Raw genomic sequence first — 12,149 nt, 5'->3', positions numbered from 1 at the left:
AATTTACTCACAGTTTCGTCCAGCGCTCTACACAGGACCCTGCCCTGAGGCTGGAAGCCATCGCTGCGTGGTCAGACGTAAAGGGGGCCAGTGCACCAGGGGCTGCACGAAATGTAGCATAAGCACTGTGGGGCCTATTATCTGATAGTGGGGGAGGGGAGCGGGGGGCCAGGGGTGAGCGTGAACGGGAAGGGGGCACGCTGCTCTCTGCGGAGAAAGAGAAAAATGGAAGGGGGTGGAGGGGAGGAGGGCAGGGGTGAGTGAGTCCACAGGAGTGGAGGTGGAGAGTGCGTGTCTGGGCGGGTGTGGGGGTGGGGGTGCAGGGTGGTGTTGATCGATTCCAGGCTCTGCATTTCCAGACAGACTGAATGGCAAAGGTCAAAGGGCCTCATTTCCTATGAAAGAGGGGCTGTCTGGTAGTGACGCTTGTCCGTTTGTCTGTCTGCAGGATCAAAACACACACACACACACACACACACACACGCGGACAAACATGTGGTAAAAAGAAACCTGTATCATTTAGCACACAGCCATGCCCCCAAAGCAAGAACAGGTATTGCGGATGAATGTAATGTAACACAACCATTTTGTGCTTCAGCATGAGATACAAGGATCATTAGTAGATCCTGAGACCTTTGCTTTAAATGCCAGTGTGAGTTGTGGGCTAAGGGAGAGAAGCAACGTGGGATTCCTGCTCTCGTCCTTTTGGCCTGGAGTGGACACGTCCGAGCTGCTTCATACGCATGTGTTTGTCCAGCCGTTGCGGTAGTGGCTGAGCCTGTGAGCGACAGAGAGACGGGGGAAGGTCTCTCAGGAAGAATAAGACTACCGAGACAGCCCACCCCCTCCACCTGGGACTTGAACTCATGACCCTTTGGTGAATAAGTTCAAGGGAGACACAGCCGTTTCAGAGGACTGGGGGCTTTAACGGTGTGGTTTTGTCTGTGCATGCATTTCTGCCCTAGAATGTGCATTTTTACTAATGTCTGTCATACATTCGCATATGTGCATCTTCACATGCTATTCTTCTCGAAAGGATAACCTGACAGTGTTTCCAGAGACGTACCCTACACCTTTATATATCAAAGCTATATAACATTAATTAACTAACAATTATTACCATAGCTATGAATATGTATAAATTCTACCAGTTGGTGTTTCTGCAAGAAAACCAATGGTCTATAAATATGGAGGACAAAACACGGTGTTGTGTGTGTTGTATTTGGTCATTTTAAGCAGGCTCTAATGAGTGCAGAGGCCCCCCAATTGCTGGTCCTTGCAGGTACTTTAGCTATGGGTGCGAGACAGTTATTGATGAAGATGTCTATGGTCATGTGAATGGTGATGTCCCTCCCACCGTCTGGGTCTGTGTCTACCTGCCCCAGACTGGATCAATACTTTAATCTAATTGCTATTCACTTTCATAGGGATTAATACTACCCGGTAGTCTTACACATATACACACAAAAAATGTGTGCCTAAGTAATATTGACAGAGCCTTTGTATTTGTAATTACAACTCGAAAATGTGAACTGAATGTTATAATTCGTAGGAACTACACAGAGTAAAGCGAAGTCCCATACACGTCCACGTTATGTATCATACGAGCACACGTAGACACACGGCTCACGCATGCCTTCATGAATAACATCACATTAGCTTCCTCCTGCACTCATGTCCAACCATATAAGCAATACTTGCCACAAATGTCACATCAAATTTGAATCACATTGTGAAAGCTGTCTCCTGGCATGTCAAAGCCTCCTAATGCAAAACCTCCCCCCCCCAAAAAAAAAGAATAAAAAAATTGCAACCCTTACTACAAGCATTATGTACTAAATTAACATTAGAACTGTGAATTTCAGGGAAGCAGTGAGAAAACTAGACATGAAGAAAACTAGCAGGTAGAAGGTACTTACCCAGCCCCTGGGGGAGAGCTCAGATGTATACACCCAGTCTGACTCCTGCCCCCTCTATATGTCGAGCTGTGCTGGTCCAACCCTGCATTCCTCCATCTCAGCATATTCCTGCAGTTCCCCTCTCCCCCACACCCTCTTTCGCCTATTTTCAAACTCTCCCCCCTTTTCTTCTGTCCTCACTTTTCAGCAGGTCGCCGCGGTTCCCCAGCCGTGCACCTATCACACTCGCTTCTCCTCGTTTTTTGACCTCTCCGTCCTCCCCCCTCCGTTTTTCCGAATCCGTCCTCCTGCCGTAAACTTAGCTGCAGACTGTCTGCTTGTTTCCGTGCGTGTGCGGAACGACTGTGTGTGTGGAACGACTGTGTGTGTAAAAGAGAGAGAGAGGGAAGTGCAAACCAGGACACGCAGGCTATGTCAGTTTGAATGAAAATTGTGAACGCTCCGTTTCTCCCTCCTCCCCCTCTCTTTGGTTTCTTCCCTCCCCCTTCCTCAACACCCTTATCCCCACCCTTCTCTCTCTCTCTCTCTCTCTCTCGCTCTCTCCATTTCTCTCTCTCTTCCATGTGTAAGCGCTGGCTTCTCTCCCATCGTCAAAAATGTTCACACACCAGACAGACATTTTTATTTATACCACCATTTCTTGCTAACTGTCCCTCCTGCTCTCTCTTACACACACACACACACACACACACACACGCTTTCCTCCCACGGCGTGCCAGACATTTAACCCTTTCATTTCTGGGAGCCACTACCCTAAATGTTGTTAAAGCTGCCTCGTGCGACGCCTCTTGTTAACAGTTTAACCATCAGGCTTGCTCATGATCAAACTAATTTCATCTGTCACTCGGGAACCGTGTTTCCTTTAAAGAGGACTTTCTTTAGTACAGAAGGTACACCGAATGGTTTAACACTTTGAATGGATGCAATGTTGGTTTGAAGATTTACTTTTCAAGAGAGCTGTAAAAAGAAAACACGTAAGATATATTCCTCCGCATTTAGTCTGTTCTCTACCCTTAACCCATACTGATGAGACATGCTATATATGGAGGTAGAGTTATGGTCACAGAGGTCAGACCCATGGCCAGAAACCCCCTAACTCCCTCCACTTTATACCCAATGACCCCTGGCTCCACCCCACCCCCACGTCCACCCCCACCCGCAGCGTCTGGGCTATGCTGACCAGTCCTTAGACCTCTGGTGCAGTCACCACATCCATCTGACACTGGCCACGGCGACATATTTGACAGGGTGGCGGTCAATAGTCAACAGGAGGAGAGTGTGGGGTGGGGGTATTGGAGTGGAGAAAGAAGGCAAAGTGTAAGAATGGTAAAACAAACAAACAAACAAACAAACAAACAGCAAATACAACCTTGGAGTAAACAAAAACATCTTTTAATGATTGACTGGAAAATGCACACATGAGAATGATACCCAGCAGAAAGCTTCTGCTTGGGTTTCTTTCCCATTGCTGTTGCTTATCTGACATCAGTCGTCATATAGGAAATTAAAGTAAGTCGGGGATAGCATTAAAACGCTCGGGCACTGGAGTGTGCTGTATAGGAAGGTGCAGACAGTGGGAACGGTTCTGTCCATTTCCGTGTCCCTGTGGACCATCTGATGGACGGGCCAAGTGCTCCAGTGCATTATGAGGACGGAGGGGCATCAGATACCACTGCTGGAGACTACTGACTTCCTGTGCCAAGCTAAAAAATCTTTAGCGATTGAATAATAGTGTGATAATAAAAAAAAAGGGATCAGACTCAATGACCATTCCAATGTACAGTATTGCAGAGTAATTTGGGAAGGATGTGATAATTTAATAATTCACATTCAACCTATTTTTTTTACTAAAGCAAGTTACAGGTCTCAACTGTTAATGTTCACTGGGTGACATATGATAGTTCAGAAAGACAGTTTGTAAATGTGCATCAATGACATCACTGGTTCACCTTTGACCCCATTACAGCGTGTTTCTTCCCAGTCCCAAGTGGGGTACAGTTACGTGCAGATAAGGAACGACCTTTAGGGTTTTGCAGCATGCAGAGAGGGAGTTCTCCAAAGAGAGGAAATCCCGGAGGCAGTAATCGAGGCCCCACAGCCCTTTAAAAACACCCTGGGTCACCCTTGTCTGGAGTCATTTGCTCCAAAGCAGCAAACAACAACGTAGGTGCCTTTAGTTTAGTGAACAGTTTTGTTAAGGTTATTTAACTATTCAAATGTCATGAGTCTTTCATTCTGCACGAACAACACCCCCACGCTCTAATACATAAGCTGCCTGCTCCCTTCCGTTGCGATTGGGAAGTATTAGTATTCACACACCGAGGAGGGTTTAAGAGGACACACTTCTCCCCCAACACCCCCATGCTTGCGTTCTTTACTGCAGGGTCAGGATGAACGACCCTCTCCGGGAGATCGGATACCGATCAGGAACGAAAGCCTGCGCAGCTCCGAGAGCCACACGATCAATACCAACCATCTCAGAGCAGGGTGCGCACACATGTGGGAGAGGGAAGATGGAAGAGAGAAGACTCGAGAGAGTTTAATTTGCAGCGCGAAGGTTTCTCCTGGAAATGAAACAGGAGGTCACTCAAATGGAATCTGATTCATGAGATAATTAACCCGTCCGTGTCTTTAGCGAAAGGAATAAAGTGGTGACCGTCGTTCTGAAGGAGCGGGAAAAAGAAAGAAAAAAAAACCCACCTTTCCCTATGAGGACAAGACCACACCCATGTCGGTCTCTGTGGTGGGACAACTATTTGTCTGTTAAGATCTAGTTACCTGTGTAACAGCGTAAAACAGCGTGTGTAATGCTGAAAAATCTCTCAGAGAAGGACTTTGTGTAGACCCGGCTATGATGTTATGATCAGCTTCATGCTCACGATTCAAACAAATGTAGTTTCTTCCATTTCATATTTCATTATAGGTCATAAAAAAAAGACAAATAGCTTTGTTTTGTTCCCATACCCTAATAACCATTAATGAATGAGTTATTGTGCAGAAACACACTCTACCTTTCACACTGAAACAAATTAATTTGATCATAAATGACAAAGTCGGCACTTTGCACGTCAGTGGCTGTGCAGTCCTTAATGACATCATAATGACGTCCCGTCTCATGCGCTGTTCTCCTTCCTTTCTCCTGTTACTGCTCCCTCTTTCACCACAATGTCTACGGCGTCCTTCATCTCCTCCCCCATCACCAGCGGCTTCCACGACTCTTCGTGCAGTCTTTCGTTTCTCTCCGTCTCCTGTGCAGAGGGGGGCGCTGTGGCGACCAAGGCAGGCGCGAGGTGTTTGAACTCCTCCTCGTTGATGTCGTAGTCCTTCATCTTCTCATCCAGGAGCCACCAGTGGCCGGCGAATCCCACGTCCAACAGGCGTCTGGGCAGCTCGGCCCAGGGCGTGGACAGGGCGCTGCAGCGAGCTTCGTACAGGTCGCAGGCGGGGTCGTGGTCCGCCACGTACGCCAGCGAGACGACGCCCAGACTCAGGTGGCGCAAGCGGCCCTCGGCGTGGAGCTTCACCAGGCTCTGGACGTGCTCGTCCGACGTGCCGCTGCGTGTCCACGGGGACAGCAGTGCTAGCTCGTTGGATTTCTCTAGTAGGTTAGCCTGGAAAGAAGCCCCGTCTGGATTGGTGCGGTAGCAGACATATGTCCCCCCCAGCAAGGCCACATAAACAGCGGCTTTGAGGGGGTGCTCCCGTGCCCCGACGACCACTTCACGACACGCCTCTTTGTAGTCGCCCAGAAGACTGCGACACCACGCACCTGCCAAAAGGTTCATCTCAATAGGTTTTAGAGTATCAAAGACAACCGTGAATTTCCCACTACCGGAAAACAAACTAAGGAGCAAGAACATTGGAGATGATCACGTGGTCTATATAACTGGTGCCGTTAATTAAAAAATACAAACGGTTAACGTTGTTAAACCAATAAAATTATGCACTAACGTTATCTACACTCACCAGTAAAAAATCTTGTATGCACTTTGTGTAGATTATAGGTATTTTATCTACACACATTTTGTTATTTATTCTCATGAACGATCTATTTCTGACCACAATGCTACTGCATATTTTTTGGGCATAAGCTAAATACCTAAGTATTTCTAATGAACTGGGTATGTAAGGGTATGGTGCACAGTAAATTGAGTAATGACCAGTTCTAGTGAGATTGGGAGTGCAAAATACGGAACACCAAGAGAAAAAATAAAAGCAAAGAAACCCCTACTCACTCGCTCGACTGTTCAACAGTCTTTGCCACCTGGTGCCCTTGTCAGACGCCGAGGCGGCGGTGGAGCAGACTCTCCGCAGCACCCACGAGGCAGCCATGTTAGGGGTGGAACCACGTGACAAACGCTTCACGGTTCATTGGTTAAAGTCACCCGGAAACACTACCAGCAGTACGGCGGGTTTCCAACAACCCCGCCCATAAAGCAGGACACAGCGGGTTACTGGAGAGCCGTAATGGCGAATGCCTCAGTACGTTCAGTGTTATTGTTCCGACACTGGAAAGGGGTTTATTTTTAGGTTCCCACATGAAATGTAGTTTTATTTTATATATCATTCAGTGTTTAATGTAGTTGTGACGAATAGATATATTCTCTGGAAAGGGGTTTATTTTTAGGTTCCCACATGAAATGTAATTTAAGGTCTCTCCGTTAAGGTGTGTATATCAATTTTGAATTAATTAGTAGAATACATTGAATTAATTAGTAGAAAACACTATCATTTTTAAATTTAATTTTATTCTAATTTAATGAGAGAGTTTCCGTAAAGTGCGATCAATTCTCAAACTAAAGCCCGTACTGTTTGTTTTTCAGGTTAATTGTCCTTCTGTTCCGGCTTCAGTTGGGTCACGTGACCTTGTATTGACAGACAGGAACTTCCTCGCGCGATCGGTGACGTGGAGCATGGGCAAAATCAGCTTAGAGGTGTGTGTGTAACTGCTTAGGTTTTTGTTGTATTCAGACACTAAAATCGGTTTGTACCATATAGATCTTTTATTTTTCATTATTCCCAGTTGTGAACGACAGTAATAGCAAATAGCTAGCTAACGAGCTGGCCGGCTAAGCCAGCTTCATGGAGTGATTACAAGAAGACTGTGTGTCAGGTTGGTTTGATTCTTTCACATTACCCATATTAACATATGAGATTATGATAAAGTTAACGTAGATTTATTTAATTCACCTTTAGAAACCAATAGTGAGTGGCAAACCCAGACAAGCTGGAATTTCACTTGGGTGGCATTAGTGTTAACACGTGTGTATTATTTTTGTTTACTGTATATTTGTCCATGTTTATTTCTCTCTAGTGTGTGGCCGTGATCTCACAGCATGGCGAGTCCAGATGATTTAACATTTCAAGGTGGGTTATGCGTTTATTGCAGGACACTGTCCGCATGTTCTCGCCCACCCACCTCTGGTTCACTGTTTTATATCCCCCTGCAGAGTTTGAGGAGGCTGCAGAGCTGCTGTCTGCTGACCCGGGTGCGTCCACGCTGAGCGCGTCCCGGCCTGGATCCGCTGCTTCTGCGTCCACGGGGGACGTCAAACTGGACCTGTCAGACGACGAGGACAGCCAGCAGGAGCGTTCAGAGGTGCTGAACACTTAAGAGATCCTGAAATGATCTGACCTCTGTTGTATCCACAACAATGTGTCTGAACACCACTGCATCATCCTTCAATTACAGTTGCTGGGAGGTGAAAAGCAAAGCAGTGGCTTTTGGACATTTGAATACTATCAGTCTTTTTTCAATGTGGACACAGTGCAGGTATGTCCAGTCCTGATGCAGTGACACTAGCCACAAACACCTGTTGATCAACAGCTACACTGTGGTTATTATGCTAGATACTTCACTTTGTTCTCTGGAACACTGATTTGTTTAGAGTTGAAGAATAAGAAAGAAATTTCTCATGTTTAGGTCTTGGATAGGATCAAAGGGTCAGTTATGCCTATACCAGGACATAACTTCATCAAACATCACATTCGAAATAACCCAGATTTATATGGTAAGGAATAAATTTCCTACACTGCTGCAGATTTGATGTATATAATATAATATATGTTTATTGCACATATGGCATAATGTTTCTATTGATTCTAGGGCCATTTTGGATATGTGTGACACTGGTATTTTCTGTGGCCATCAGTGGAAACCTTTCTACATTTCTCAGTCAGATGGGTGACCCTAAATACCAATACAGACCACAGTTCCACCGAGGTCAGAAAACTATCAAGATACAAAGAAAGAATAGAACTTAACTCCCCTCTCCCTCCCTTTATCTCACTCATGTATATTAGGCCAAGTGTATTTTTTTATTTCTTCATAATCAAGCTCTGAAAAAGAAATGCTAAACACACAGAACAGTTTGAGTCAAAGTGCAAATCATCCGGTTCTTGTCCTTGGTGTGTTCCGACAGTGACCATCGCGGCGCTTGCCGTGTTCCTCTACGCATGGCTGGTTCCACTGGGAGTGTGGGGCTTCATGACGTGGCGACGGGGTGGCGAGAGACACACGAGTTCCTACTCCTTTCTAGAGACGGTGTGCATCTACGGCTACTCTCTCTTCATTTATATTCCTACCTCGGTGAGTTTGCCAAGCCTGGTCATGAGAGTAACTCTGGATGCATTACTATGACCTCAACTCACACTTGTTTTTGTTTTTATAAAGATATTATGGATAATTCCCTTTGGATGGCTCCAGTGGCTTTTGATTCTGATCGCCATGGTGATCTCTGGCTCAGTGTTGGTCATCACTTTCTGGCCGGCTGTTCGTGACGACACCAAGACGGCTGCGTTGGTCAGCATGGTGGTTATAGTGCTGCTCCACGCCCTGCTGGCCATTGGTTGCAAGGTGACTCGCAGTACCAATAGCTTAACATGACACAAGCCAGTCAGAGGTGTATTCCGCACCAACTATCGGGTTTCAGCACATCAGATCTGGTTCGGCTGGTCATTAAAGTATAAATGCTTGTAGGTACCTGCCTTCGTTTTGTAACGGCTCTGTTCTCGTCTCTTTCAGCTCTACTTCTTCCAAACTGCAGTGCAAACGGTGTCACCAAGCCCTCCACAGACTACTGCGACCCTAAATCACACAGCGTTGACTAGCAAACCTCACTGACCAGCAGGAAAAGAAGGTTTGGGGTGGGATTAAGGGAAAAAAATGTAGATACATACAAATATGAAGACTGTCAATTCATCGGCTGTAGACTTGAGTTCCCAGTCTGGGCTGATGAAACTGCATGCTGCAGATTAAAGTATTGTATATCATAAAAATAAGATGGGGTGTCAATGCATTTAGTATCTCAGTTCTCAAGCCAATATGAAAATATATTTAAAAAACCCAACAAAAACACATTTTTGGTTTTGGTTTTCTCCTGGTTTAAGAGTGTGTGAAGTGCTATGATTTAAAACCTGCTTTGCAAATTCTCATCACTTCAAGCTGGTCCAGAAAAATGTCTTTGTTCATTTCTTTTCACTGCTTCTTTTCTTGAAACTAAGACGAAGGGATTGCCAGGGTTATTTATTTGCATTTTTCCTGGCCAGGTTTCTGCTTTGACTGCTATGTTAAGTCATTCCCATCAGATTGTGTACATGATTTGAAAATTTACTATAATAACCCCCCCCCCCCCCTCCCCCCCCCCCCTCACCAGACAGGAATGATCTGTCCAACTGTTCAATTTGGAATTGAATAAACTGAATCATGGACCAAGACTTTCACTGGACAAATGACCGTTAGTCAGGATGCACTACACGTTGTTAATATTAAGGCCCTTCCCGTATTGTAACTGCAGAATGCTGCTATATCAATGTTAGCATCTTGAACGATCTTCGCTGAATTCTCATCTAATGTTTCCAAACATGCTGGCATTGCAACGGTTAAACACATGAATAATTCTGATCAAAACAATGCATGCAAATCTAATCCCTCCAGCGCTAATCTGTGGTGGTCACACAATCCAAGATGTACTGCAATAGCGCAGTTCTTCCGACGGCCTATTTTCAGCCAAAGCTCAGATCTTAAAAGTTTTAATTACAACAAGTTTAAATTTTAAGTGTCTCTTAAAAAAAAAGGAAGCTCCAGACACTTAACGCAACCCCGAACCTAGACACATTCGCATGCATGCCATGTAAAAATGCAGGGCTAATTTATGACCTCTTGTGGTTGCCCACTGCCAGCTGCACACGTGCCCCCTGACGGGGCGGAGTTCGTCACGCAAACTGCTGCTCGTGGTGAATGTTGTGCCGGCCACGTCCGCCCAACAGACCCCAGGCTACTGTGCAACATGTTAGCCAACCCTCAAGAACAAAAAACGGGCTGAAGACTACAACATTTCCACCTGGGAGGGGGGAGGGGGCAATCACCTGAGATATCAGTTATGTTTCACTTCATAGATCCAATTTATAGCATATGGGAATTGAAGTCAAACTCTTTGCTGAACACAGATATAAAAAGAGTGTCTGCTTCCACTGAAGCTGCCTTTATGAGGATAGGTACCCAGTTTCTTAGTAAGCTTGAACAAAATGGCAATCGTGTACTGACCTCTGGCCGTTATTGTCATGGCCCGATTTAAACGATGTGATTAACTGAGCTGTCCACAGAGCCAGTCGGAACGGGCTGGTTTGACTTAAAGAATCAGCCCCCTGATGGCAGGAACATCACCAAGTCGTCTCCATGAGGGAAACAGACAAAACGTATAGCGGCCTTTTACAAGACGAGGTTCAACTGTGGACGTTGGTGCTACGAGTTATCTAGACTGCATCATGTCTTACGTTCAAAGTGTAGCAATCCACACAAGAGAATCCATAAACATTCCTGCTTTTCTGGGCATTATGTAAAATAAAAACAAAAAGAACAAAACCCCCCAGCCAAAGAAAAAATATATAAATCCCAAAAAAAAGTTGGGTGGGAAAAACAACTGAAACTGGAAGGTGCAGCTGCACTTTAATTTGCGTGTGAAACTGCACAGTGAATACACAAATTTAAAACATTCAACTTGTGGCTTCTGTTACATCAGCAGCTGAACCTCAGAAATGAGAGGTCAGACGGAAGTGTCAGAAGAAGCCAGACTTTATAGGGAGGTCTCCACCAACATTTAATTAGCACTTTTTTTTGTCTGATTTTTGTTTTTGGAAAGAAAAAAGGAAAAAAAAAAAGCAAAAAAGTTAATTCTATAAACTAGCAAGCGGTTTCTTCACTGAAAGTTTCTAAATCAAAATGAATGATGAACTGAAACAAAATTAAGTATGACTGGAAGCAATGCATACACTTTCAAAGTGTGTGTGTGTGGTCTGTGTGGCGCCCAGAGTGGGGAGACAGGAACAGAAGGGCCAGGGGATGCTCAGAGCAGGTTATGGGAGGGGGGCCTCCGTCCACCGGGCACCTAAACACACACACAGGTCAAAATGTCGGGTGTGGGGATGTAAACTAGGACGTAGCGGATTCAAAGTGTTGTCCTGCTGCAGCGGCCAGTGAATGTGTCCACAGTCCCCACAGCACAGTTCATCTGTCTGATTAAACGACTCCCTCAGTCCGGCACAGACTGCAGGGGGCCAGGTCAGCATGGCAGGATGTGGGGGGGGGGTTGGTTCGGAGTTTTATTTTAAGGGGGGGGGGGGGGGGTGCTCAGAATCTACACAGGTGATAAATAATAAATGGATTTTGAATAAAATCCAAAAAGAGGCTGGTTCTGTGTTACCAGTGGTGGTGGGCGGGGCTTGAGCGAGACGGTTTCGCTAATGCTGCTCGTGAATCTCCCGCGTGAAACATGGAGCCACACGCACATCTGGGACTGCACGACAATCAAAAGGGATGAGATGAGCACACGGATACGGGATGAACTACGAGGAGGAACCCATCTACACTGGGCTCTCTACAGGACGGGCCGGTGCGCTCACTGCCTTGATGGACTGGGTGCCTACAGCATAAATTGTACACGAGTTCATTATCCTAGGAGGAAAAGGGAAAACCCAGATGTGGTACAGATGTTTAGTCAGGTCAAGATGAAGACTTCATGCTGAGTTAATAACGGATAAGTTGGGGGGGGGGGGGGAGAGACAGACAGAGAGAGAGAGAGAGAGACCTAGAAACAGCCGGACAGTCCTGCTCCTAATCTCAGGTTTGCATCAAAGGTCCATCACTGATGGGCATGTCTATGTTCACGTGTGAATGCCTGTCTGATTATTTTATATATATATATTTTTAACTGTCCTGCAGTCAGCATCCTG

At 45.7% G+C, this 12,149-nt stretch overlaps 2 protein-coding genes across 3 annotated transcripts; one reads left to right on the top strand and one right to left on the bottom strand.

Moving 5' to 3' along the window:
- Positions 1-3,279: 3,279 nt before the first annotated feature.
- On the bottom strand, positions 3,280-6,292 carry timm29 (translocase of inner mitochondrial membrane 29). The gene is made up of 2 exons (XM_076982666.1): positions 6,155-6,292; positions 3,280-5,688 (listed from the first exon to the last, which is right to left on the bottom strand). Exons 1-2 carry the CDS (start codon positions 6,249-6,251, stop codon positions 5,033-5,035), a joined length of 753 nt encoding a protein of 250 aa, XP_076838781.1. The 5' UTR covers positions 6,252-6,292; the 3' UTR covers positions 3,280-5,032.
- Positions 6,293-6,568: 276 nt separating this feature from the next.
- yipf2 (Yip1 domain family, member 2) lies at positions 6,569-9,504 on the top strand. 2 transcript variants are annotated; one of them, XM_076982642.1, is made up of 11 exons: positions 6,569-6,585; positions 6,743-6,853; positions 6,943-7,032; positions 7,234-7,286; positions 7,370-7,518; positions 7,612-7,692; positions 7,843-7,930; positions 8,026-8,142; positions 8,342-8,508; positions 8,593-8,775; positions 8,944-9,504. In XM_076982642.1, the coding sequence occupies exons 4-11, from the start codon at positions 7,256-7,258 to the stop codon at positions 9,040-9,042; spliced, it is 915 nt and encodes a 304-aa protein (XP_076838757.1). In that variant the 5' UTR covers positions 6,569-6,585; positions 6,743-6,853; positions 6,943-7,032; positions 7,234-7,255; the 3' UTR covers positions 9,043-9,504. The 2 variants fall into 2 exon arrangements, with proteins under 2 accessions (XP_076838757.1, XP_076838748.1); XM_076982633.1 differs by lacking the exon at positions 6,569-6,585 and having other exon boundaries at positions 6,777-7,032.
- Positions 9,505-12,149: the final 2,645 nt, after the last annotated feature.

This window comes from Brachyhypopomus gauderio, chromosome 2, assembly GCF_052324685.1.
Source record: "Brachyhypopomus gauderio isolate BG-103 chromosome 2, BGAUD_0.2, whole genome shotgun sequence".
Lineage (NCBI taxonomy): Eukaryota > Metazoa > Chordata > Actinopteri > Gymnotiformes > Hypopomidae > Brachyhypopomus > Brachyhypopomus gauderio.
The sequence above is the reverse complement of the archived record's forward strand: the minus strand, read 5'-3'. Positions and strand labels throughout refer to the sequence as shown.

Bases quoted from the DNA above. Each gene is read 5' to 3' on its own strand.
- yipf2 (XM_076982642.1), top strand. From the start codon at position 7,256: ATGGCGAGTCCAGATGATTTAACATTTCAAG. The intron at 7,287-7,369 runs GTGGGTTATGCG...ATCCCCCTGCAG, and splicing joins AGATGATTTAACATTTCAAG to AGTTTGAGGAGGCTGCAGAG. The intron at 8,143-8,341 runs GTCAGAAAACTA...GTGTTCCGACAG, and splicing joins CAGACCACAGTTCCACCGAG to TGACCATCGCGGCGCTTGCC.
- timm29 (XM_076982666.1), bottom strand. From the start codon at position 6,251: ATGGCTGCCTCGTGGGTGCTGCGGAGAGTCTGCTCCACCGCCGCCTCG. The intron at 5,689-6,154 runs GTGAGTAGGGGT...ACCTTTTGGCAG, and splicing joins ACTGTTGAACAGTCGAGCGA to GTGCGTGGTGTCGCAGTCTT.